Here is a 23,360-nt window from a genome sequence, read left to right on the forward strand (position 1 = left end):
TAGCGAATGTTAGCATTAGCTAGCTTGGTTAACTCATTCTGATAATTGCACACTCACAAGGCAGACATGCCTATTTCACAGTAAACAGGACAGTAAGTTACAAAATGACCAAAATTTTCTGCAATAAAGAAGATTTGAAACTATCTGTTGAGGCTATAAACTGCTTGACTGAGGCAAAAACTTAAGTGAGAAGCAGAATTGTTTTCTCAGACTCTTGTATACCATAGATGACTTTTTCTACCACGAAGAGTCACCATCTGGCCATTAGGACTGCTTCACAGACCTGGAGGCTACATCCATCAAGTTTACATATGAGCATGAATGTCATGGTAATTTAATGCTTTTAAGGCATTAGGTTTAGAGTAAATGGTCACTTTCCATTAATTCTGAATTATGTTTACAAATAGTTTTAATGTAAATAACAAATCAATCAAATTATCTGTTGATCTGTTTATCTTTTTCAGTCTATGTTGCAGCTTTCTTGCTGACACATGGAAGGAATTTGACCCTTGTTCTTAGAAGCTCTCAGTATCCTCTTAGTCTCCGCAGAGAGCAAATTTACTTGGAGAGCTAAATATAGAAACGAGGAAAACAAAGCACTGCAAATATGAACATACTCATTAGCACTTATATGGCGAGTATGGTATAAACTGTACTTCTTGTTTTAGAGTGCATAGAAGTGTGTAGAAGCAAATATGCATACAATATTCAGAGCACTTATTTGCATAGATGTGACGTGAAAAAAAAACTTTTGTTGTCGTACATTTCATACATCAAACGCACCCACCAGCCCTGCTCCCTGTATTACAGTCATGCCTTTCTTTTCATCGCATATGACCTTATACAATGCTAAAATACTTCCCTTTAGCACACAGATATCATGATTCTGTGGTTTTGATAAAAGAGCCTAAAGGGAAATCAGAGTGTAGAGGAAACGCGTAAAGCACTCGAGCACACGAGCGATGCAAAGTTTCCCCTTTGTGTCCTCGCTGTCTAAATATTCACACACGATCACAAGTCCTGCATACTGTGAAGAGCATATGGCCCCTGTGTTACGACTGGGCTGAATAATTAACACTGATGCACAGTGCCCTTCTGTCACTGTGAAACTGAATTATTTACCCTCAAATCCATTAGCGTGAACACGCACACACCCACATGCACACAGAGGCCTTGTGTATAATTTCTGTGCCGTCCACTCATTCATCAAATCTCTGTCTGCTAACAAAAATGAAAATATTTGCCCGGCATCGTGTCGAGGAAATTAAATGAATCTCACTGACTCATGCAAAGGGAATAGTGGAAGTTGATGCAGCAGAGTGACACATGAGGACCGTTCCAACACCTGTAGGCGTACTGTACATCAACAGACACGCAAATACGTGCCTAAACCTGAGCTTCGTCCGTGACAGGAGGAAGCAGAGAGGAAGGGAGTCTGTCTGTGCACCTGCCTACCTAAGAAGGGCTACAAATAGACACCACCTGCATACTGTGTTTTTCTACAAATAGTAGGCCTTTCTGCAGTCTTTCACTTTGCTCCATCCTCTCCCTGTTAGACTGTTTCTTGGTGTTATTATCAAGTTTGGCTTCTGGGGTTGTATCAAATTAAATTACAAAACAATTTGTACCATAGGTCTTAGGGAAAGTGGTTTTAGATGAATAACCTGCATTCTCATCACCATGACTCAGCATCTGCTTGCTGGTTTCCCCCCTTACCAGGCTTACCAAGAGACTGCATCCACTGAAGCATGCTTATTAAGCTCTTGTAAGGCCAGAGGCACAGTAATGCTTTAGAAAAAATGTGTGTTTTTGTGATATTATTCATCTTTAATGTTATCAGTGTGTCTTCTGCAGAGGTTACAATCTTTGTGCTAGAATGTAATTCAGCAGATGAACATAGATGATGACAAAATCTCTTCAGGATCCGCTCCTATGATACTTCTAATGTTAGACATGGCTATGATTGGAGATCATGGTTAAGGCACAGCTCCCTGGGGGTAGAGTGGTGGGGGGGGCACACATCCTACAATAATGTTGTATAAATCACTTTAAATTTGGGATGAGTCGTACAACTCCTATACCCAACAAAATTTTAAAACCTAGGGCTTTGTCACTGTGTGATACATTCACTATATTTCCAGAAGTTATTCACTTCCATAGCCACGGGTGTATAAAATCACCTGTCTCATGTTTGCAGACTGCTTCTGCAAACATTTGTGAAAGAATGAATTGCTCTCAGGAGCTCAGTAAATTCCAGCATGGTACCGTGATATGATGCCACCTGTGCAAGAAGTCCAGCCATGAGATGTCCTTGCTATTAAAGATAAAGTAGTTTAAGAACTGCACATGGAGATTTTTGTATGACGAGTTACAATGGTCAAGCAGCTGCAGCCAAACTTTCCATCAGAATGCAAAGTTTTGGTGTGGTGTAAAGCACGCCATCACTGGACTCTAGAGCATTGGAAACCTTTTCTCTTGAGTGACAAATCATGCTTGTTCATATGAAAATCAAATGGACGAGTTTGTGTTTGGGGGTTCAGAGGAGAATGGTACTGTTCTGACTGCGTTGTGCAAAGTGTAAAGTTTTGGTGGAGATGGAATTATGATGTGGGGTTGTTTCTCGTCCAACATCAGTGTTTGACCTCACAAATGCACTTTTGGAAGAAAGGTCAAATATTCCCAGAAACACTCCTAAACCTTGTGGAAAATCTTCCCAGAAGTAGTTGAAGTTGTTGTTGCTGCTAAGGGTGGGCTGACATCACATTAAACCCTATAAGAATGGCAGACGAGCAAATACGTTTATGCATCCTTAAATTCTCCTGTATCATTACTTAGTGTAAATCCAAGATGCAGATTTTTTTTGGTTAAGTCCAAACTGCAGCCATGGACAGCATTCACAGTTATAGCTGGACTCATGCTCTGTCCCCATACGTGTGATATGCTAACTTTGTGCAATGTAATAAAAAGTATGTACATTTATATGCGCCATTTGGTGCAATAAAGTTGGGCAAACAACATAGCGTTCTGTAACCTACTGGTTTATTCGATCAGGAAAGTGGAACTTTGACAGACTATTAAGTTAATTTTTAACTGCACAGATGTTAGTTCGGTATTTTTCTGTTTGATTTATTAATGCATTTTGTTAATATATTATCTTAGCACCAAGGCCAACAGCAGCTTCTCCTTTCCAGTTCTGAATTGAGACAGCAGCATCCATTCAGTACAAAGTACAGTGCAAAAAGAAGGAACAAACGCATGTTTAAGAGCTTTGATACTGTCAGTTGGTTGAAGAGTCTCAAGAGGCATATGGAGGCTGTAAAACTCGTGAAGGATTTCAAATATCAAGTCGGCAAACAGCTACTAGTTTGATCCTTAGACCCCTTTGCTCTCTGTAGTTAGGCTAAGAAAAGATTTTATGGTAATTACCTGTGGTTAGGCTATAAAAACTGTCATTCTTATTTATTTACGCATATAAAAAAAGCTTAGCATAGCACTTTTTCACACATGCAGCTGTGAACATTTCTAGACTTGTGTGTGAGCAATCAGCTCAGACATTAAATGGTGTTTAACCTGAGAGTTTAGTAGTACAGGATGACTTTATGTGTGCTACATGGGGGGGGTAAGGGGTGGGGGGGAACATATCAGTATATGAAAAAACTGAAACTTCTCAAGATAATATAGTGGCTTGCTTTTGACTCTGCAGTATGGCACAGATAGTCAGTGAAAGCTGCTGAGCTCTCAAAGTGAGGAGACTCCGTTCGTTTCCTCAAGCACTTTGGGGTGATTATTGAGATGGATGCAAATGACTGCTGACATGGTTGCCAATTGAGAATATTTACCCAAACCTTTCTTGCTCCCTGCTTTAAGTTGCCTTTCTCAGTGTGTAAAGGCTCTTGATTCACAGTATAGTCATAGTCAAGAGGGAATATGTATTTCTGCTTTGATCTCTGCAAATCAATGCTTCACGTCTTAACGAATTACTGAATAGAGAAGCTTTTAGGTGTGTTCAGGTTGAATGCATGATTCAGCTGTGACATGTTTTGACAAAGCCACCTCACCGCACAATAGTGAAATAATAAGAATTCATTTCAATGCGAGTTTTAACTGCACAAATACAAAACTGGAATTAGCTTTGACATCTTTTTTCCTGTCTGCATCCCGCTCTCTCTCCCCCTTCCCTCCCTTTCTTTTACTTCCCCTGTCTTCCTGTCTTTTCTTTCTCTAGGTGGCGGTGAAGATAATAGACAAAACCCAGCTGAATCCAACCAGCCTACAGAAGGTGAGTTTATGTTTTATGACCACATGGTAACATTGATGTCTTGGTTACAGTGTTCGTGGGCTTTTCCGATAGTCTTTCCCGAGTTCTTCCCACTCTGTTCTTTGCTCTTTGAACTCAGGATGTGCTATTTTACATAATGAAATCAGATGTACTCAGGAGAGACCACAGGGCTTGTTTAATCTCCAGCCACAACCTCCTTCACTCCTGACTCTGTTGTTTGTGGTTACGGGCAGCTAAAAATACACTTGCTGGCCGGTTTGTCACTTACCCTTGTCTAGCAGTCATAACCAATTAGAAAAAAGGCTGAGGGACTGTTTCCTGATTACTGACTCCCATTAAACACACGTGGTTATCTTTGTGCTCTTTGTCCGTATATTGCATTATTAGCTCTCAAACCAGGCTAATCCAGGTTAATCTTCAAATAGGTCTTTGAATATATGTGAAAAGGTAAGGAGTGCTCAAAAGCTCCTCACTTTCCCTAAATGTCTTCACTCCAGTGGTTTTAAACTTAAGCCAGTCCTCACAAAGATAGCTATCCAAGTAAATGCACAGACCGGTACACATACAGTCATCATCGCAGATTAGAACATGTGGAAGGAAAGCAAGAGCTGCCAAGATCACCTACTGCGAGTCTAAAAATAAATCAGGTGTGCAGCTGACTGACAGGAATTCTTTTCATGATCATGACATTATCGTAGCGCGGCTCACCAGCGCTGCTGCTCTTTTACTTTCCGGTTTTTGTAAACGATGAAAAAATTGCCTAGCAACTGACTGACTCATTTTGATAATGGACAATTACAACAACCACACCTACATAAATGACACTTGATGGTGTCTTTGTAGGCCACCAGGGTGGGAAAATGTTGCCCCCTACAAGCTTCTTAATGACAAAATAATTGCGATTAGCTTCTAAATAGTGCTTCCACCTTATGTTGGTCTGAATGGAGATGAGATGAGTGAACTCAGTGAGTCAGTGAAGGCTGGCCTAATCAAGCAGAGTGTAATCATAAAGGGCTATTATGAGACCAAATCTGGTTCACTGCCGAAGTCCTTCTTTGGCATCTATAAAACACGGTGGTTTTTCGCCTATCAGGGCATTTCTAACACGATTATATTCCTGCAATTGTCTTGGATCTTAATGGGATCCGACGGCAATTCTTTAGCCAATCAGTGTGTAGTTGCTGTGAGAGTTTCAAGCTCTCAGTTCCACGCTCATCTAATCTGACTGAGATAATTCTTGTTGTTTGAGCTCTTTTGTGTCGCAGCCTATTGTGTGGTTTCTAATCTGTGCACAAAGTGAGGGTAATGAACATTTTGTTTTGTGTGTATGTGGTGGATTAATATTCTGCGTAGAAACTGACTGGGACATTGCCAGATTGGGTCATGAGGAGTTTCATACCGGATGGGTTGGGTTGTCCGCTATGTAGTGTTGAATGTAGCAGGACAGATGTATCACGTGACCGTGCAGCCCAGTTGATCAATTATTCAGTGGGCTTTCATATGTGAGCTGCAGCACTTATACAGCTTTTTTTAATATATGGGGGATAAGGTGTTTTTAATATTACATCATACAGTACATTGGCGTTTGCATTCACATTGGCAGATGATGTCAAATGTTCTGTATTTGTATCAACTGTAGAGTCTTGTTTTGTATCCTTATTTGGAGCATATACACAGTTATATATTTTCACGCCCTCTGCTCCATACTATAGATTCCCGTAATAGTATACAGATATGCCATCTGCAATGCAGAAGCTCGTCTTGTAATGCAGCAGCCGTCTCCTGGACTGAATCGATCGTCTCATTGACCCAGAGTGTCCTATGCTACCCTTGTAAAAGCTCCATCACGAATACATTAAAGGGAACATGCGCTTTTTATATACAGTTTTCTGCTTGGGCACTCTTCCGACCTTGGACTGATCAAATAATGCCTTGGAAAAACCAAAGAGAAGCAACATTGTAGTCATTTGCTCTGTTTCCTGGTTTTTGGAGGTTTGTATTGCTGCTGATTATCAATTGAAAGGCTGGAAAAATAATAACAAGTGGGCATCGAGAGTGCAAAAATGAGAAATCACCACTGTGCTATAATATGTAGTGTGGATAATTTAATCTCACATTTTATCAGAGCTTTTCATAGATCTAATTTTATTTTCAGCCATGGTTTTTGCTTTTAATGATGATGAAAACAAGATTATGGAGATTCTTTTTTTCTATGATGCGTTTGTATTGTGTCGTCTAATAAATCTAGCATTTCCCTTTATGTTTCTGTTCTATTTGCCACTCCATTAAAATCCCCCAAGTCACACCCTGGCAGGCTGATGCATGTTCAGTTAGGTTCACATTTGTTTGTTTATTTTTTTTTCAGTCCAGTTATAATTAAAATTCAAGAAAACACAGTTAAGGTTTTTAAAAAAAGAACCAAAAAAGAAAACCTGTACAATATTTAAGATTAAAATAAAACAAAACAAACCATGATCTTACCAAAGTCAGTCATGATAATTAGATTTTTCATTCACTCTTAAAAAATGTTTCCTGGGTATACAAAATATTCATCCTGGTCACTTTGTTGGGTACACGTTACTAGCGCTTAGCTGGACCCTCTTTTGTCTTCAGAACCATTAATTCTGCTGCTGGAAACATTCCTCAGAGATTTTAGTCTGTATTGACATGATAGCACACATCCAGGATCCATGAATCTCCTGTTCCACCAAATCCCAAAGGTGCTCTATTGGATTGAGATCTGGTGACTGTGGAGACCTTTTTAGTACAGTGAACTCACTGTCATGTTCAAGAAATCTGAGCTTTGTGACATGGTGCGTTATCCCACTGGAAACAACCATCAGACCATGGCTACACTGTGGTCATAAAGGGATTGACATTGTCAGCAACAATACTCAGCTATGCTGTGGTGTTTAAATGATGCTCATTTGGTATTAAAGACCCCAAAGTTTGCCAACGAAATATCCCCCACACCATTACACCACCACTGACATGTGGCATTTGTTCATGCTAAATTTGAACCCTAGGTTCTGAACACTGCAGCAGATATCGAGATTCATCAGACCAGAAAACATTTTTCCAATCTTCTAATGTCCGATTTTGGTGAGCCTGTATAAATTGTACCCTCAGGTTCCTGTTCTTAGCTGACAGGAGTGGAACTTGCTGTGGTCTTCTCCTGCTGTAGCCAGTTCCTTCAAGGTCTGACATGTGCGTTCAGAGATGCTCTTCTGCACAACTTGGTTGTAACGAGTGATTATTTGAGTTACTGTTACATTCAGCTCAAGACAGAATGTCGCTTTTCGTCTGTCTTCTGGCCATTTAAAGTCATTTAAATCACCTTTCTTCTTCATTCTTATGCTGGGTTTGAATGTCCTAAATGCTCACAGTTGCTGCCATTTGATTTAATGATGTCATGTTTGCATTAGCGAGCAATGGAATTTGTGTCTACCTAATAAAGTGAGTATATTAAAATAAGTGATTTTGTTGGAGGTACCCTTCAAATTAGAAGTCTAGACTGAATTTTACTGTAATGCCTGAGGCTGTTTGGGCTGCTCTATGACCCTTCACCAATGAGTAGATGCAAAATTTAAGCAGCTATACACAAATTCCCCCCTTTTGACATCGGTATCATAGTAGTTTTTGTATTTTTGCTACACAGCTGCCTGGACAACAAATTGATTATCGTGTGATGTAGATTTTCATGGTTAAAATGCTGGTCTGCATAGCTAAGTAAACTATATCCGGAGGCAACAGTAAATACGTGGATCGAGAAGGATTGTCCAGTGCATTAAAAAAAAAAATCTGATCTGGAGTTGATTAGACCTTTTGTACGCAGGGCAAACATGGAGAAAATTTGAGCCATTCATGCTGACTCTGTTTCAGTGTGGGTGACTGAGGTTTGAGATGCCTGATTGGGCCACATTATTCCTACACTCCCTGCCACTCTTTCATGTTAGCCTGTCAAAATGCCACTAATATTTCTTTTTATGGTCTCAGAGGAGCCCGGCTGTGGGCTCACCATCTGGCACTGTAGGCACAACCATCGCCCTGTCAGATCTTTTACTGCCACACGCATGCAGATACACGCAAACCTGCATGACACACAGAGACATAAGCAGAAGATATTTGGTTTATGCAGAAGGCTCTAGCTGGCAGAATCTCTGGGGATTTCATTTGTCACTTTTGGCAACATTATGCACACATTTATGCATTAGTGTAGCTAGCGTCCTCTCTGATTAGAATTAACTTTATTTCACATCAAACAGCACTTTAACACTTATTTTCTTAAGCATCTATGTGTGAGCCCACAGTGTCCCGATCACTTGATTTTAAAGAGGGGTTAGCAGAGGCCAAAATGAGTCATGAGGTTACAGCGAACCTCCACTCTTTTTCTTTATGGCCCATTGGCCCTGATGTGACTTTGAGGTGGTTTCAGCCCCAACAGGAAATGAGGTCAGCTTAGCATCCAAAGCACCTCCTGAGATTCGCCACAGGAAATGCATCACATGTCATCTGTGGTCAGGGTTGTTGACGTTGTCATGGTTTTAGGCATTTTAGCCCTAAAATAGGCCTCTCCGCTAATCCCCTCCGAGCAAACGCTGCGCTCATCCCATCATCCCAGCGCTTTCTCTTTGTAATCTGTAAATAAGAGTTGTTTTCTTTTTCATCGCTTAAAAGACGCCAGTGAAATATGGAAGGTTGCATGATTGGCATGTGGTTCTCTTCTGTTACACATGACATGTAAAAGACTGAAGAACATGAAGAGGGTAAATTAAACCCCAGAAACACTGGCAGCTTCTCTAGTTATTATTTTTAATATGGCTCAAAGCTGCAGTACCAACCTTTACCCTCACTCTTATATCCGAGTGTGACTGTGTGAGAAACTGCTCCGAACAATACACGGTGACTCTGTTTGTGTATTGTACAAAAAGCTCACTATGGGGTCAAGCTCTTGTAAATGGGTGTTGTTGATGTCTGTCTTGTGCCTGCCATTCTGCATTAGCCAATGAAACGCTGTTGAGCCTATGGGCTAGCGAAGCTTTGGTCTTGTTCAGATGAGCGGAAGGTGATTGGACGGGCAGCACTTGTGTTTGAGGTGAATCATAACACAACTGAAACGCTGGCTAAGATATGCACAGATTTACATGTTTGTGGATATTTTCTGTTCCATAAGACATATTTGACAAGCGTTAAAATGAGTTTGGTGTAAGTAAAGTGAGTTTTGGTTTTGTGGATTATGAATAATGAGTGCCTCATAGATGCAGAGTGATTGAAAAAGATGTGTGCCTTTTCTTGTTGGGTTTTAGCACCTTGGGAGTCGAGGATGGGATTGTTTCCTGAATATCAGTGATGCCTGTCTGTTTGTCTTTGTCTCTCACTGTCTTTCTTGGAAAAACAGAAAGCTATGGTTATTTACTGATATGTGGTTTGAAGTAATATTTGAGCACTTTAAACACGCACGCACGTACCCATTAGAGGGATGAGGGCTTCCAGGCTTCCAGACTACTCATCCTATCAATAATCTCCATGTTGAATGAGCAGCTGTGCTGCTGTGACTGAAATAGTCCAGCCAGTTCTTGTAAGTGTTCCCAGTCTGATATCTGCTCCTTCTGTATGGGGACTGCTGTAATTAAGGCTAGTTTGGGAGACTGGGTGCCTCTGGGTGGCTGGAAGTAGGTCACTGGCACAGACTACTGAGATTCAACCGCATTGCAAATGATGTGTGCGATGCAAATTTGTTATTTTTGTAGCTCTTTCTGTAATCCTTGTCTACCTGAAAATCTGCTTTATGCCAGGCTGTGACACCCCCCCCCCCCCTTCCTGTTTCTGTAGATATTATTGATATTAATAGTAGATTGGATCAAAGACCACTAACTCATTATCTCCTGTCAGCCTGCATGGTGGCTACATCCTTATTGAACTTATATCGACAGACACAGTGTTTGTTGTTGTCGTTTTCCACTGCCCTTCTCAGATTTGTTCTAATTTTTGTTTCCAAGTGGCTGCACGCGTGCTTCCCATGTGAGGGGCTTTAGGGCAATGACGCAAACGAGAGAGAAAAAGAGAGGCGGAACAAGGCAGAGACGGGAAGAGATAAGAGACTGAGATAAAGCACTGCCTCTATAATTCATCACTCATCCAGAATATTACAGATTTTCTGTCTTGACCAATGCATCAGATGTTAAAGCACGTGCATGGATGGATGTGTATCGGAGGTTGTAACTTTTTTTTGGGGGGGGGGGGGGTGGTGGGGGTTGTTTTTATTCTTGTGTAGTGCGGTAGATCTTCTGGTTATTGTGTCAGTGTGTTTCCACTCTAATTGACTTTGTTACCATGGGGGAACCTCTCAGGCCAACATGCCAGTTGATGGCCTGCCATTCTGAGGCACTTGGATCAGGAAGATTTTTGTCCCATAACAAATTCAGGCTTTAAAATCTGCATGCACACATTCCTTTAAAATGTCAATCTCCAAATAGTTGCATTAATGTATAAATGTGAGCGTATATATCGTACAAGTGAACACCATACACTCAGTCTGTAGGAACTCTATATTTGTGCATGTTAATATGCTGTAAACTGTGTTTTCATATTAGTACAGAAATAGATCACACAGATTAGGTACAAAGCCATGAGAGGGATGCTAAAAGTTTTTGCACAGTGAATTTGAAATCAGTCAACATGTAATGGAAGTGCAGACTTTCAGCTTTAATGCAAAGATGTTTAACAAAAATTTCCCATAAACCATTTAATTTTCATACATAGTTGCCCACAAGTATTTGGACAAACTAACGTAATTTTAGATATAAGGACTGTTTTTGATAGTTGGATGAAAATCCTTTGCAGTCAGTCACTAATGATCACCAAACGCTGTTTCCTCCCATGAGATCCTCTGTGAGGGCCCGTCACTGCAGCCACATTCAGATTCTGCTTGTTTGTGGGTCGATCTGCATTCAGTTTTGCCTTTAGTACCTGAAAACCATGCTCTGTTGAGTTGAGATCACACGACTGACTTGGGCATTGAAGAATATCCAATTTCTTTGCCTTGAGAAACTCTTAGGTTGCTTTTGCAGTGTGCTTCGGGTCGTTATCCATTCCCACTGCAAAGTGCTGTTAATTCAGTTTTGCAGCATTTGGCGAAATGAGCAGAAATGAGCACACAGAGTATCGCCTTGTGCACTTGTTCAGAATTCATCCTGCTACTTCTATCAGCTGTCACATCATCAATAAACACCGGCGACCCAACAGTGACCTTCTTCCACTAGCAGCCATACGTGTTGACGGCATAACACTGCCTCCACCATGTTAGACAGGTCATGTGGTATGACCTGCCTAAGTCTAATCTGACCTTCTTGTTCTTGAGTGTAGCCAGTGGTTTGCACCTTGTAGATCCTCTACATTTGCATTCATGAAGGCGTCTCTTCATTGTAGACTTTGACAGTTATACATCTGCCTTCTCAGGAGTGTTCTTGATTTGGTTATTTGCTGAGAAGTTGTTCTTCTTAATAATGGAAATAATTCTTTTAGCATGCGGTTTAGTTGTCTTCTGTGGTCTTTCTGTGGCCTTTTGGTGCTGCTCAGCTGGCCAGTGCATCTCTTTTGGGCCTGATAATTAAAACAGTGAAAAGCTATAAAATGAAATTCAGATATGTCTGTATTACTGTCATTTGTCATGAAACGCCAAAGAAGCTCGCTTACTTAATAGGGATGAAATATAATTACATTTTTTTGCTATTGTCAATAAATGTCATTAACATGACAATGAAAAGGACATTTTTGAAACTTTATGATGAAGATTTATTTACAAAAAAAATGTCTTGGATTGCTTATTTTGTACTGTACAGAACATTTAGAGCAGTGGGAGGAGTGTGGGCTTGCCTCTGAATAAACTACAGTGCCCATCTACATTGTAATGAGGGAAAATGTCACAGAGTGTGCCTTACTGATGTGGTTTTAATAGTTTCCGGACAACAACGGAGCTCTGTGCCACTGGGCAATAATCTATGCTAGTCTTCAAACCACACTTGTTTGGGGGGGGGAAAGTGTTGTTTAGGTTTAAGAAAACTTGAGACTTTTTCTTGCATTATTCGTGTGTGGGCGTGGGTGTGTTTTTTGGATGTTATGAGAGGAAGAAAAGAAAAAGTGAGGCAGGTGAGCAAGTAGAGACAGGGACCCAAAGAAAGAATTAGAGTGAGAGTGAGTACCTGCATGTTGTTGAACCAGACTGTGGCTCAGAGGTCCCACAGAGTCAGGCCTGCTCACACTGGTGTAATAGCTGTGTTTGATGACCTAGAAACATAGACTATCCTTATGTAAGACCTAAAAGGCCACTGAAAGAAGTCGAACAAACACGCTCATGTAGACACACACACCACAGTACAGTATCCATTCTCTTCGTTTAATTTGACACATTCGATAACGACATATTTTTCCTCGTTTTTAGAAAAGACCGTGGATCAAAGCGTCGCTCAGTTTTCACTGAGTCGAAGCCAGCAAATGGCAAAAATCTGTGCTCTGCCTCAGGTGTGAAATCCCAGTCGTGTTGGCATTGAAATTTAACACTCAAACACAACCTCAGCAGAGCTCTGCTGAGGTTGTGTTCGGCAGAATGTAGACGATTCAACAGCACCTCTAAGTGGCTGCAGAAGCTCGTCTGACATAAACAGCTGTGCCAAGACTGAGTTTTAAATGATTCTGCTTTCTGACTCATCACTCAGATGTTGCACAGGGGGGCTCAGAGAAATTAGATTTTCCTTTATCCTCCTGTGGCTGGATAGAAACTTTCTCCCTCTGCAGTAGAGGAACCTTCTTCTACATTTTGTTTTCTACAGTTATGTGACTAAGGCATCAGCATCATTTCTGCATCTTTTTTGCATGCTAAGATGATTACATTAGGCAGCAGATGTCTGACTGGCTCTGAGCCTGTGTACTGCCTCTCTGCAGTGGCTGGCTGTGCGTGCGATGCTGCTGACTGGCTGTTTGGACAACCGATTGGCTGGCTTGCTGGACTGCAGCGTGTTGGTGGAGATGTAATTCTCTACCCTGTCTGCGTAGGGCAGGGTTTAGCACAATGTTGTCGCTGCGCCATGTTGCTTAACACAGTCCAGTTGTCCTGTCATCCTCAGGTTCTCTTATGGTTTCGTAGATGCGTGTAATTTATTGTGGCTGAGTTCCCTTCACTTAACTCCTCTAATCAGTGCTTAATAAGTGCTTTCCCAGCAGAGCCCGAGCTGACACTAAGTGCTCATTGATTGTAATTTCATTTGACATGTTTGTGGGTGCATTAAATGTTCCTGTCTGTCTCTACAGCTCTTCAGGGAAGTCAGAATAATGAAGATTTTGAATCATCCAAATATAGGTAAGCCCAAACGGCAACCTGCAAGACCCTCAGTGAGTTTGGATTAGTATTTCCCTGTGAAAGCACACTGTGTAACAAGTGATCCCCATTAAGTTACTGCCTTATCCATGAAAACATCTCACACTTTGATAAGATTGTACTTTCCTTCTGCAAATTATTCTTTTACTTAGAATACTGTCCAAAACTCATGATCCACACCTCTTTTTTTTTTTTTCTTCTTCTTAGCTGGTCTTGAGCAATAGTTCTCTAGGCTTTCTTAAGGTCTTTTAAAGTTTTTCTTGGAACATTGGTTGCAGGGAAATCTCCTCCATGCTATGCAATATCACCTGGAAAGTGTCTGATTGAAGCAAAGGTTTTCATTCGTCAGCGTGACGGTGATCCCCAAAACACTGCCAAATACAGTAAAAGCATACCTGGAATAGAAAAACAGACAAAGGAACACTATCAGTCATGTTGGCCTCCCCAGAGTCTGGGTGAAAAAGCAGAGTGGGATCAACTTGAAACAGAATAAGAGGCAGCCAACATCCAAAGAAGAGCTTTAAATGTCCATCAAGATGTCTTGAGAAATATTCCTGACAACTACTTAAACTACAGTTCAGGCTGTGTTAAAGAATGAAGGGAGTCATACCAAATATTGACTTTTAGGCTCCTTAGAGTTGCAGAAACTCTGTTTTGTCTTATCTACTGTGTGTTTGAACTTGTTTAAATAAATCGCAGAACCTGCTTCCCATTTTCCTAGAAAAATATAAAGAAATGATCACATCTTGATCTGACTGTACAAAAGTAGAAGCATAGTTAGCAAATGGTTTAATGCCACTTTGTACCATGCTGGCACCATTCAGACTCTGTTAAGAGTTTTATTGCATTAGGATAGACCAGACCAGCAAGCTCAGCTTACACCAAATCACAACCTTCAATTAGCTTTTGATTTACTTCATCTCTGCCTCCTTTCCCCACTTTCTCCTGCAGTGAAATTGTTTGAGGTGATTGAAACAGAGAAGACTCTTTATTTGGTGATGGAGTATGCCAGTGGTGGTAAGTGAAGCATTAATTCATGTCCACCAAACAGGTGACATTTTGTTAATTTTTCCGAGTGTCACTGTTGTGTTAGTCTAACTCTAATATTCGTTGCAAAAATGCTTATTTATAAATCTGTCACTCCAGCTAGTCACCATTTCAAATTAAATATTAAACATGTTATTTGTTGGGTTACCTCAAAGCAAGCATTAGTACATGGTTATTATGATGGGATTTTTATCAATATACTTATTGATAATTATATATTTCTTCTTTCTACAGGTGAAGTGTTTGACTATCTAGTGGCTCACGGCAGAATGAAGGAGAAGGAGGCCAGAGCCAAGTTCAGACAGGTGAGTCATCAGTATCGCAGCGCTCACGCCTCTGTCGTCATTCCTTTACTGTTTTTTGAGAGAAGACTGCATGCACCAAGATCAAGCTTTATCACCGACTGCAGAGGAAAGAGGGAACAACTTCCTTTTAGATGCTGCTCTGACATCTAGTGGTGCTGCAGGAGCAATAAGGCATCTACAGTAGTTTGTGGATTACTAGTTTCCTTTCATGCTTGGCCTGAAAGTGAACAGAATTCAATTTTATTTTTTTTATTTTTTTCCTTCGGTGTAACGTCGACAGGGTCAAAATCCAGATGTGTTCATGTATGTCTGAGTGCATGCAGGTTTGTGGCCTCTTTTAAATAATAGCCGGTTTTCTGTTTGATTGATGTCGTTTCTGTGCTAGCGTGTCTAAATCTGTAAGCCTTAGACATGCTAGCCTGCGTGTAGCCTGTAAGCCTGTGTCGTCACACAGTAACAGCGGTCTCTGCATGAGAGACATTAGGATTTTCAAAAACTTCACAAATACAAGTCATAAACCTGAAGTAAAGCTCAAAACAGCCCAGTGATACTAAAGTTTAAAAAAAGCGCCAAATTAAAGATCATGTGCAAATACTAATAAAATGTTTCACTTGCATGAAAGCTCTTTGTTTGTTTGTCTCACGGTTTGAGATAAACAATGTCACTGCAAAAATCTTATACAATATCCAGTCTTCTATTTTTCTTAACTGCTAATTCAAATATTAATTTCACTGGAGGGTCTGAAGCCTTTTCCAGCTGGCATAGCATGAGAGGCGAGGTGCACCTGATCAGGTAGCTAGTCTTTTGCAGTTATATTCACATCTGTGGCTAATTTAGGGGGTTTCCACACCTGTGGAAATCAAACTCTGATTCTGGTTAATTTTCCCCTTTCGTGCGGTTAGTTTGTGCAGGTGTGATCAGACAAAACAACCGCACCGTGACAACTGGGGGGAGGTGGTCTGGAACGGTTCCAAACAAATTCCAGAACGGTTCATTTATGGTGTGAACGTAATCCGACCCCGATCTGAACCAACTACCCCGGTGTATGTTACAAGTTTAAGTTAAAAAAAAAATCCCGTAGAAAATTATTTTTGTTTTGTTTTTTATTCTAACTGCAGGAAGATACTATAAATGTGCAAAGGTCTGCAAAGGGCTAGCAACTAACTGAAATGAACGTAAATTCAGTTTTCTCACCCAACGCCTTCTTCCTGTATATACCTTTTTTGCTCCCGCCCCAGCCAATGAGTGCGCTGAATGTTCTCACGTGGTTTGTTGTGATGCGTTTTGGTTCACTTGGATTTCACTTGGATTTTTGTCTGTGTGAAACCAAACCAAACCCTGGGATGAAGCTGCTAGTTTACAAACTCATCAACTGATTCGGAGTAAACAAGCTATCGGTGTGAAAGCGCCCTTAGAATCACCAGCTAGTCCAACAAAAACAGTTTGTGAACAAACACCGGTAGATTAATCAATAAAGAAAAGGCTGCAGTTTGTGTGCATTTCTATGTAACATACATGATATTGTACATGTATTTAATTACTGTCATGATGCCTGTTTTGTGTGTTTTAATATTTCAGATTGTGTCTGCAGTGCAGTATTGTCACCAGAGGAGGATAGTACACAGAGATCTAAAGGTGAAAGATTGTGAGACAATTTCTCCTCACGATTATCCACATCAGTCACTTCCTGTCGGTGTTGACAGTCCACGGTGTGCTTTGCCTCTTTTTCTCTTCACTGCAGGCAGAGAACCTGTTGTTAGATGCAGATATGAACATCAAGATAGCTGATTTCGGCTTCAGCAATGAGTTCACTGTGGGCAGCAAACTGGATACTTTCTGTGGCTCTCCGCCATACGCTGCTCCCGAACTCTTCCAGGGGAAGAAGTACGATGGTCCAGAGGTGGATGTCTGGAGTCTAGGGGTTATCCTCTACACACTGGTCAGCGGCTCACTGCCCTTTGATGGACAGAACCTAAAGGTGGGCAGCTGTTTTGTTTGTTTTAAGTAGTTCATATTGACTCAGGAACTACTTGGAAATTTTAATGTTGCAACTGGTGATAAGCTTGGAAAAGTTTTTTCTTTGTGAGCACTTTCCACCTCTGGCTGTCCACATGTCGATAAAGTGCTCTGTGTGTTTCAGATAAAATGCTTATGTAATCATCTGATGTTAAGATCATATTGCACTTGGGTCTTGAAGATATTCTCAGTTGTGTGCATTCAGACAATAGAAAACACTGATACAGTGTACATAAGGGGAGGAGTTATTTTTCTACCAGGTTTCGTCATGGTTAGTACAACTGTGGTGTCGCTCTCGAGTTGAGTTACAAATTCCTTTATTAATTGTCCACATCACAGCTGAGAGTGAGGAAAAGCTTTTTGAGAGACAAGTCGCATAGAAAGAAGAAAAAACAGAAACCAACAGTAAAACTACAAATGTCTGTGAAGGTTCTCAGTCATCCAGGTCAAAGTAGTCAAAGGAGCTTGCAAAGAAAAGCGTCTGGACTTCTTTAAGTTGCTTGAAGACGTTTCACCTCTCATCCAAGAAGCTTCTTCAGTTGAGCCAAGGTGTGAAAATGGGTGTGGGTCCCAATCAGCCAGGGTTCAATTTTTCCTCTGAACTTCTGCGCATTTTATTAAAAATATTTATTGTCCAAATAATTATAGCTGAACTGTAACAGTTTCAGTAATTAGATCTTTTATTTATCAGTTTGAATAATTCTGTTTGAGTATGAAATAGCTTGAACTCCAAAAAGCCTGATTAAATGAAGTTGGGCCAAAAAGAAATCTGAGCCATTCTGACAGACTTATGATGTTCACATGCTCAAGAGGTGGTTACTTCAACCATAAAAAATTAAAGGTGGAATTTACTGTGTATTGTGTGTAATGTTCCTTTAATAAAGCAACAGTTTGGACTAAATTTAGTCAGATTCACTAATGTTCACAGCAGGGCTGAATGACCTGCAGTGTTATAGGCGCATTGATCAATATCTTTACAGCCACAAGTACAGCATGTGAACACAGCCAGCCAAAACGGAGCCATAGGAGAATAAATATTTGACTGGCATTCACCACTTGACTCTAAATAGCTACTGAGTGCACACTCGATGAGTAAATAAGCAACATTATAGAGCGATTGTGTTGTTTATGCTGGGGTCTGCTCCTTTCAAATGGCTTACATGGGGAAAAATGATGCTGTTCCTTTTATTGTTAAACTTTGTTGCTAAATTCTCCTCCTGTCTGTCTGCGACTTTGGTGTGCAGGAGCTGAGAGAGAGAGTCCTGCGAGGAAAGTACCGTATTCCCTTCTACATGTCCACAGACTGTGAAAACCTGCTAAAGAAACTGCTCGTGCTCAATCCCGTGAAACGAGGCAGTTTGGAGGTAATACCTGTGTTTGCATTGATGCAGCTTAACAGTTATTTCCTCTCCAGCAAGTAGTCAAAAAGACAGTCGTAACCATGTGGAGGAATATTGTTTTTATGTCATGGAAGCAGGTAATTGCCACTGTTGGTTGGTGGAAAACAAAAGAGTGGTTTTAATTGTATAGCCTCTCAGAGGAATGATATTCTTCAAAGAGTGGACTTAAAATTTGATTTCACTAAAGCCTTCATCAACAGAAAAACTAAATGGAATGGAAATAATCCTTAATTTTTTGTGCAAAATCCTTATACGATGTGCATTCATTATTATGAGCAGTGTTGGGCAAGTTACTTTGAAAAAGTAATTAATTATAGTTACTAGTTACTTTTTCAAAAAAGTAACTGAGTTAGTAACTGAGTTACAATATTCTAAAAGTAATTAATTACTTGAAAAGTAACTATTGCGTTACTTTAAAAAAATGTTTAACTCTCTGGGGTCCAGGGTATAATTGGCCATTTTTAACTACTTTTAATTTTTCCCTCCACATTTCACCTTTAAAAACTATTTACTTTGTCTTGTTTGGTATCATTCTTTTCAGCACAACCTCACGTGTCTGAATTTAGTTATGTTTTCATTTTGACATACTGTATTAACACAACTGATCTAAAATCAGACAAAAAACATAAAATCTGAGTAGAAAGTTATATTTTTTACTGTAACACCCACAAACATGTTTAATGAATCATATTTCATAACTTTAAATGCAAATATAAATTGTCAATTTTAAAATCATATGCACAAGGGTTTTACCTTGATTTTTTAAATAACCATTTCAAACTATTTACAGAACAATCAGCTGTTCTGCATTCAGTAAGATGCCACACAAATTATTTGTGCCACTAGCACAATAATTTCAGTCCACTATGAAGGAGAACATCACAGCCTGATACCTGCAGGTCTGACAGCAGCAGGTGTATCACTCCTGTTCCTACCTGGAGACAGCAGTCGCCTCATTGTTCTGACACACAACGCAAAACTATCCACAACACTACACACTAACTACACAAGACAACACATTAACTACACACTCCAAACACGCTAAACGTCACAAATCTCTCACATCTCAAAACTCGCGCTCTCTCTTTTTCTGCTCTCTCTCTCTCGCCATCACTCCTAAAACTTCCCCTGGTTTTTTTTTTTTTTGCTCATAAGCAGAGAGTGCTTGCTGCGCTGTCCTTAGACAGTAAACGCGACTAAGCTATTGAGGAAAAAACCAGAGTCATTTTTATCATGACTCTGGTTTTACGTGGCTTATCAACACAATTTAAAAACTGGTATATTTCACCTTGTTGCTTTGTCTTTAAGTGGTCATGTGATTGGCTTACCACGACTACTTTATTCTTCCTCAGTCAAACAGCAGCTCTCATGCGATTGTTTTGCCCCCTGAGCTCCAGGTGTTGTGCTAGACAGTGATCGTGATTACCGTCCGCAGGAGCGCGCGCAGCTGCTTAAAGCTGCAGCGTCCAGATTACTTACGTAGTCAGCTACTTCCGTGCAACTGATATAAGATGCGGTAAGCTGAACACAGCTTCAACGGTCTGTTTGTTGAAAAATAGTAACGGACCGCGTTTCCTTGTTAGTAACTGTAACGCCGTTGTAACGATAGGAAAGTAATTAGTTAGATTACTCGTTACTGAAAAAAGTAACGGCATTACTTGTTTGTTTGTTTTTTGTTTGTTTTTTTTCTTTACTTGTAACGCCGTTATTCCCATCACTGATTATGAGTTTTTCTCCTTTGCAAATAGTGTTTGGACACTCATTGTTTACAGGTCAATATCATCCCTGCACTCAGACCCAGGCTCAATAGTAAAGATTTCTCCAGTAATAATAACAATTGATCGCCATGTTGTCAGACTTTCGTCAAATTCCTGTTGCGTGTTGTATAACTGATTAATTACGAGCTGTTAAAGAAGGCATACATGATTTTTAATTGCCGTCTTTCTTTGTCAGCAAATCATGAAAGACCACTGGATGAATGTAGGTCACGAGGAGGAGGAGCTTAAACCTTACATCGAGCCTGAGGCGGACTTCAGTGATTCATCTAGAATAGGTGTGTGTTTGTGTTGATCTCATTCTTTGTCATTTAAAATTCTGGGATTCTCGCCTCTAATGTTAACTGACTCCATCACTCAGAGCTCATGGTGACGATGGGTTTCCCTAAAGATGAGATCACCGATTCCCTGCAGAATCAAAAATATGACGAAGTCATGGCCACTTACCTGCTCCTGGGAAGAAAAGCCCCGGAGGTGAGTTTGTTTGACTTGCGTCTCATTGATCGCCTACATCACCTCTGCAGTGAGTCATGTGACCACATCCGCCTTCACGTTGCAGTTCGAAGGGAGCGAGCCTCTGGCTAACAGCATCCTGGGTCAGCGACAGCGGCCGACCAGTGACATCAACAACAGCTCCAGCATTTCTCCCGCCCATCCCAAGGTCACGCGCAGCATCTCGACCAATCAGAAGCAGCGCCGCTACAGTGATCATGGTGGGGATGATGATGATGGTGGTGGTGGTGGTGGTGTCGTAGAGAAGCCAAGTAAAGTAACCTCATCCTTCCCGGCTCTGAGAGTGCTGCGTGTTGTGTAGAGGGAAGTTACTCTCAGTCACTGATGATTGGCCGAATGAGTGTACACTGCTGAATAGACCTCAATAAGCTTTACAACAGAAACATTTTCCCACTGTTGACACTAATTTAGGAACTTTCCATTCTTGAGCTCTCAGATTTATTTATGATGGGGAAAAAAGTCTTTAAAACCTCGACAGACTAACTTGTTTGCTTAGTGTGGTCTAATTTTCCTAAACAGTGAACCAACACTTAAATTTCAAAATCAGTGACTCAGCCTGCACACTGCACTGGTTGTGTAGCAGCTTCCTCCTAAGTCTTGTGGGGCCATTGTGTTTGGCGCCATCTTCTGGCTTGCTGCTTTCCTGCAGCTCCCTCAGGAGCAGCACCTCAAAGCATGTGGAGGGAACAGCTCTGCTTGATATGTGCTCACCTTGGCTTCTGTATCTGTATAACTCGAGAAACAAAGTGTCGATGCTGCCTCTGACAGATTCGATGATGTATAAATCCTGGCTTTGATTGGCTTTGCTTGATACTGTCCTCGTCTGTTCTTTTTCTCCTGAAAGCTTAAATGTTGGAGGTGTAGAAATAACGACGCGCTTGGTTAAACATAAGTAAGTCCAATCCCGTGTGTTTGTGTGTGCGTCTCTCCTAGTGGGTCCGTCTGTGCCGCCGGCGGTATCGTATACAAAGCGTGGCCAGGCTTTGAGCGTGGAAAGTGACCACAGGGAGGAGTGGGACGGAGCGCGCCGGCTAGAGCTTAGCACTTCAAAAGGAGATGTTCCGGCCTCACCCCTGGGGGTGCAGGAGAGGAAGAAAACCACAAGTGCTGTGGGGGTGAGGAAGTGGGCACTGTACACTGCGTACTCCTGAATAAACAACTTTTGACAGAGCCGTGTTTAATACTCAACAAAACGTTTTGTCCTTTTTATATAATCCACAGTAATTTTTTTTTTGTTGTCTCTCTGCACAAACAGACCAACGGGTCTATGACTCGCAGGAACACATACGTGTGTGAGCGATCCTCCACTGACCGCTATTCAGCTATTCCCAATGGCAAAGACAGCAGGTACGTGCTAACATTTAGATCAATCTTCAGATCAGTTTTCACACCTGTAGTAGTACTTTTGCTCTGTTTTGTGTTGGTTTCTTCACATACACTTAAAGATACAAGTGAACTAAAATGCGTCACTAGAAACCACATGAGAACGCTGAGTTTGCTTATTGGTTAGAAGTGCCTGGGGCACAGCAACAAAACTAATAACAGGATGGAGGAGTTGTGATCTGGGCTGGCAAGCATTGGGTTCATTTTATGCTTAGTTGCTACATTTTGTGCACTCTGCATGTCTATGGTACTCTGCTGCATCCCAGAATGCAAGGCTTACCTGGCTACAGGAAGGCATGTAGCCCAAAGTTGCAGTGCACACCTGGTAGCTAGCTCAGCTTAAAGGTTTTCTTTCTCTATTTATCCATCCATCTGACACACACTGCACATGACCCCTACAGCACCTCCTGTGGGTCTACAACAGGGGTGGGCAACTCCAGGCCTCGAGGGCCGGTGTCCCTGCAGGTTTTAGATGTGTCCTTGAACCAACACAGCTGATTTAAATGGCTAAATTAGCTCCTCAACATGTCCTGAAGTTGTTGTGTTGACCCAAGGTGAGATCTAAAACCTGCAGGACACCAGCCCTCGAGGCCTGGAATTGCCCACCCCTGGTCTACAAGAAGGCACGCCAATGTCTTCTCTTTGGGTGTCACCTGACTGGGCTCCATGGGCTAGGGCTAAGGCTCGGCCACCAGCCGCCCTCCCTCGACAAGGAGCAAAACAAACCAGAGTTTGATTTTAAGCGGGGCAGGTGTGAAAACACTGTGTATGCATGTTTTTCCATGCTTATGAGCATCACTATGCCTGAGAAACTTGTGGTTTCACATTTGTGAATATGCTGTATAAATAATGTGAATTGAACATTTTATCTTTATCTGTACTCTGCTTCGGTCTCCAGTTTAACCGAGGTGTCAGGGAGTACCCCGTCGACTGCAATGAGCTCCACACGACCTCGTCACACCAAGTCTATGTCATCATCAGGGCATCCTTCAAAGAGCACACTGCCCCCCATCGATGACAACACAGAGCTTAAAGCCAGGTGAGCAGCCGAGTAGGTGATGGAAATTACAATGGTGTATTTTTTTAAGTTAAATGTCAAGATGATGATTTAAAATCTCAGATTTATTTTGAAATTTTACAATTAAAAAGGAAGAAAATAAATCTCCAGTGTAGGGCTGCAAAGATTCAAGTAATTTAAATAACTCAATTATAAAAGAAACTTTCAGTGCTTTGTTTAATCCATGACTGTATGGCGCTCAGTCGTCACCA

The 23,360-nt window shown here is 41.1% G+C and overlaps 1 protein-coding gene across 4 annotated transcripts in view; it reads left to right on the forward strand.

Annotated features, from left to right (window-relative positions):
- The window catches only part of mark1 (MAP/microtubule affinity-regulating kinase 1), a 42,532-nt gene that overhangs the window by 12,407 nt on the left and 6,765 nt on the right, over positions 1-23,360 (forward strand). For 2 of the 4 annotated variants that reach the window (XM_085181835.1, XM_085181836.1), the window contains exons 3-15: positions 4,226-4,279; positions 13,586-13,634; positions 14,604-14,669; positions 14,934-15,004; positions 16,583-16,639; positions 16,746-16,982; positions 18,265-18,384; positions 20,374-20,473; positions 20,557-20,669; positions 20,755-20,959; positions 21,642-21,823; positions 21,964-22,055; positions 22,990-23,130. In XM_085181835.1, coding sequence (XP_085037961.1) covers positions 4,226-4,279; positions 13,586-13,634; positions 14,604-14,669; positions 14,934-15,004; positions 16,583-16,639; positions 16,746-16,982; positions 18,265-18,384; positions 20,374-20,473; positions 20,557-20,669; positions 20,755-20,959; positions 21,642-21,823; positions 21,964-22,055; positions 22,990-23,130 — 1,487 coding nt within the window. The remainder of the gene's footprint in view (positions 1-4,225; positions 4,280-13,585; positions 13,635-14,603; positions 14,670-14,933; positions 15,005-16,582; positions 16,640-16,745; positions 16,983-18,264; positions 18,385-20,373; positions 20,474-20,556; positions 20,670-20,754; positions 20,960-21,641; positions 21,824-21,963; positions 22,056-22,989; positions 23,131-23,360) is intronic. The other 2 variants (XM_085181837.1, XM_085181839.1) reach the window with 1 other exon arrangement.

The sequence above is a fragment of the Neolamprologus multifasciatus genome, chromosome 13 (assembly GCF_963576455.1).
Source record: "Neolamprologus multifasciatus chromosome 13, fNeoMul1.2, whole genome shotgun sequence".
Classification (NCBI taxonomy): Eukaryota; Metazoa; Chordata; class Actinopteri; order Cichliformes; family Cichlidae; genus Neolamprologus; species Neolamprologus multifasciatus.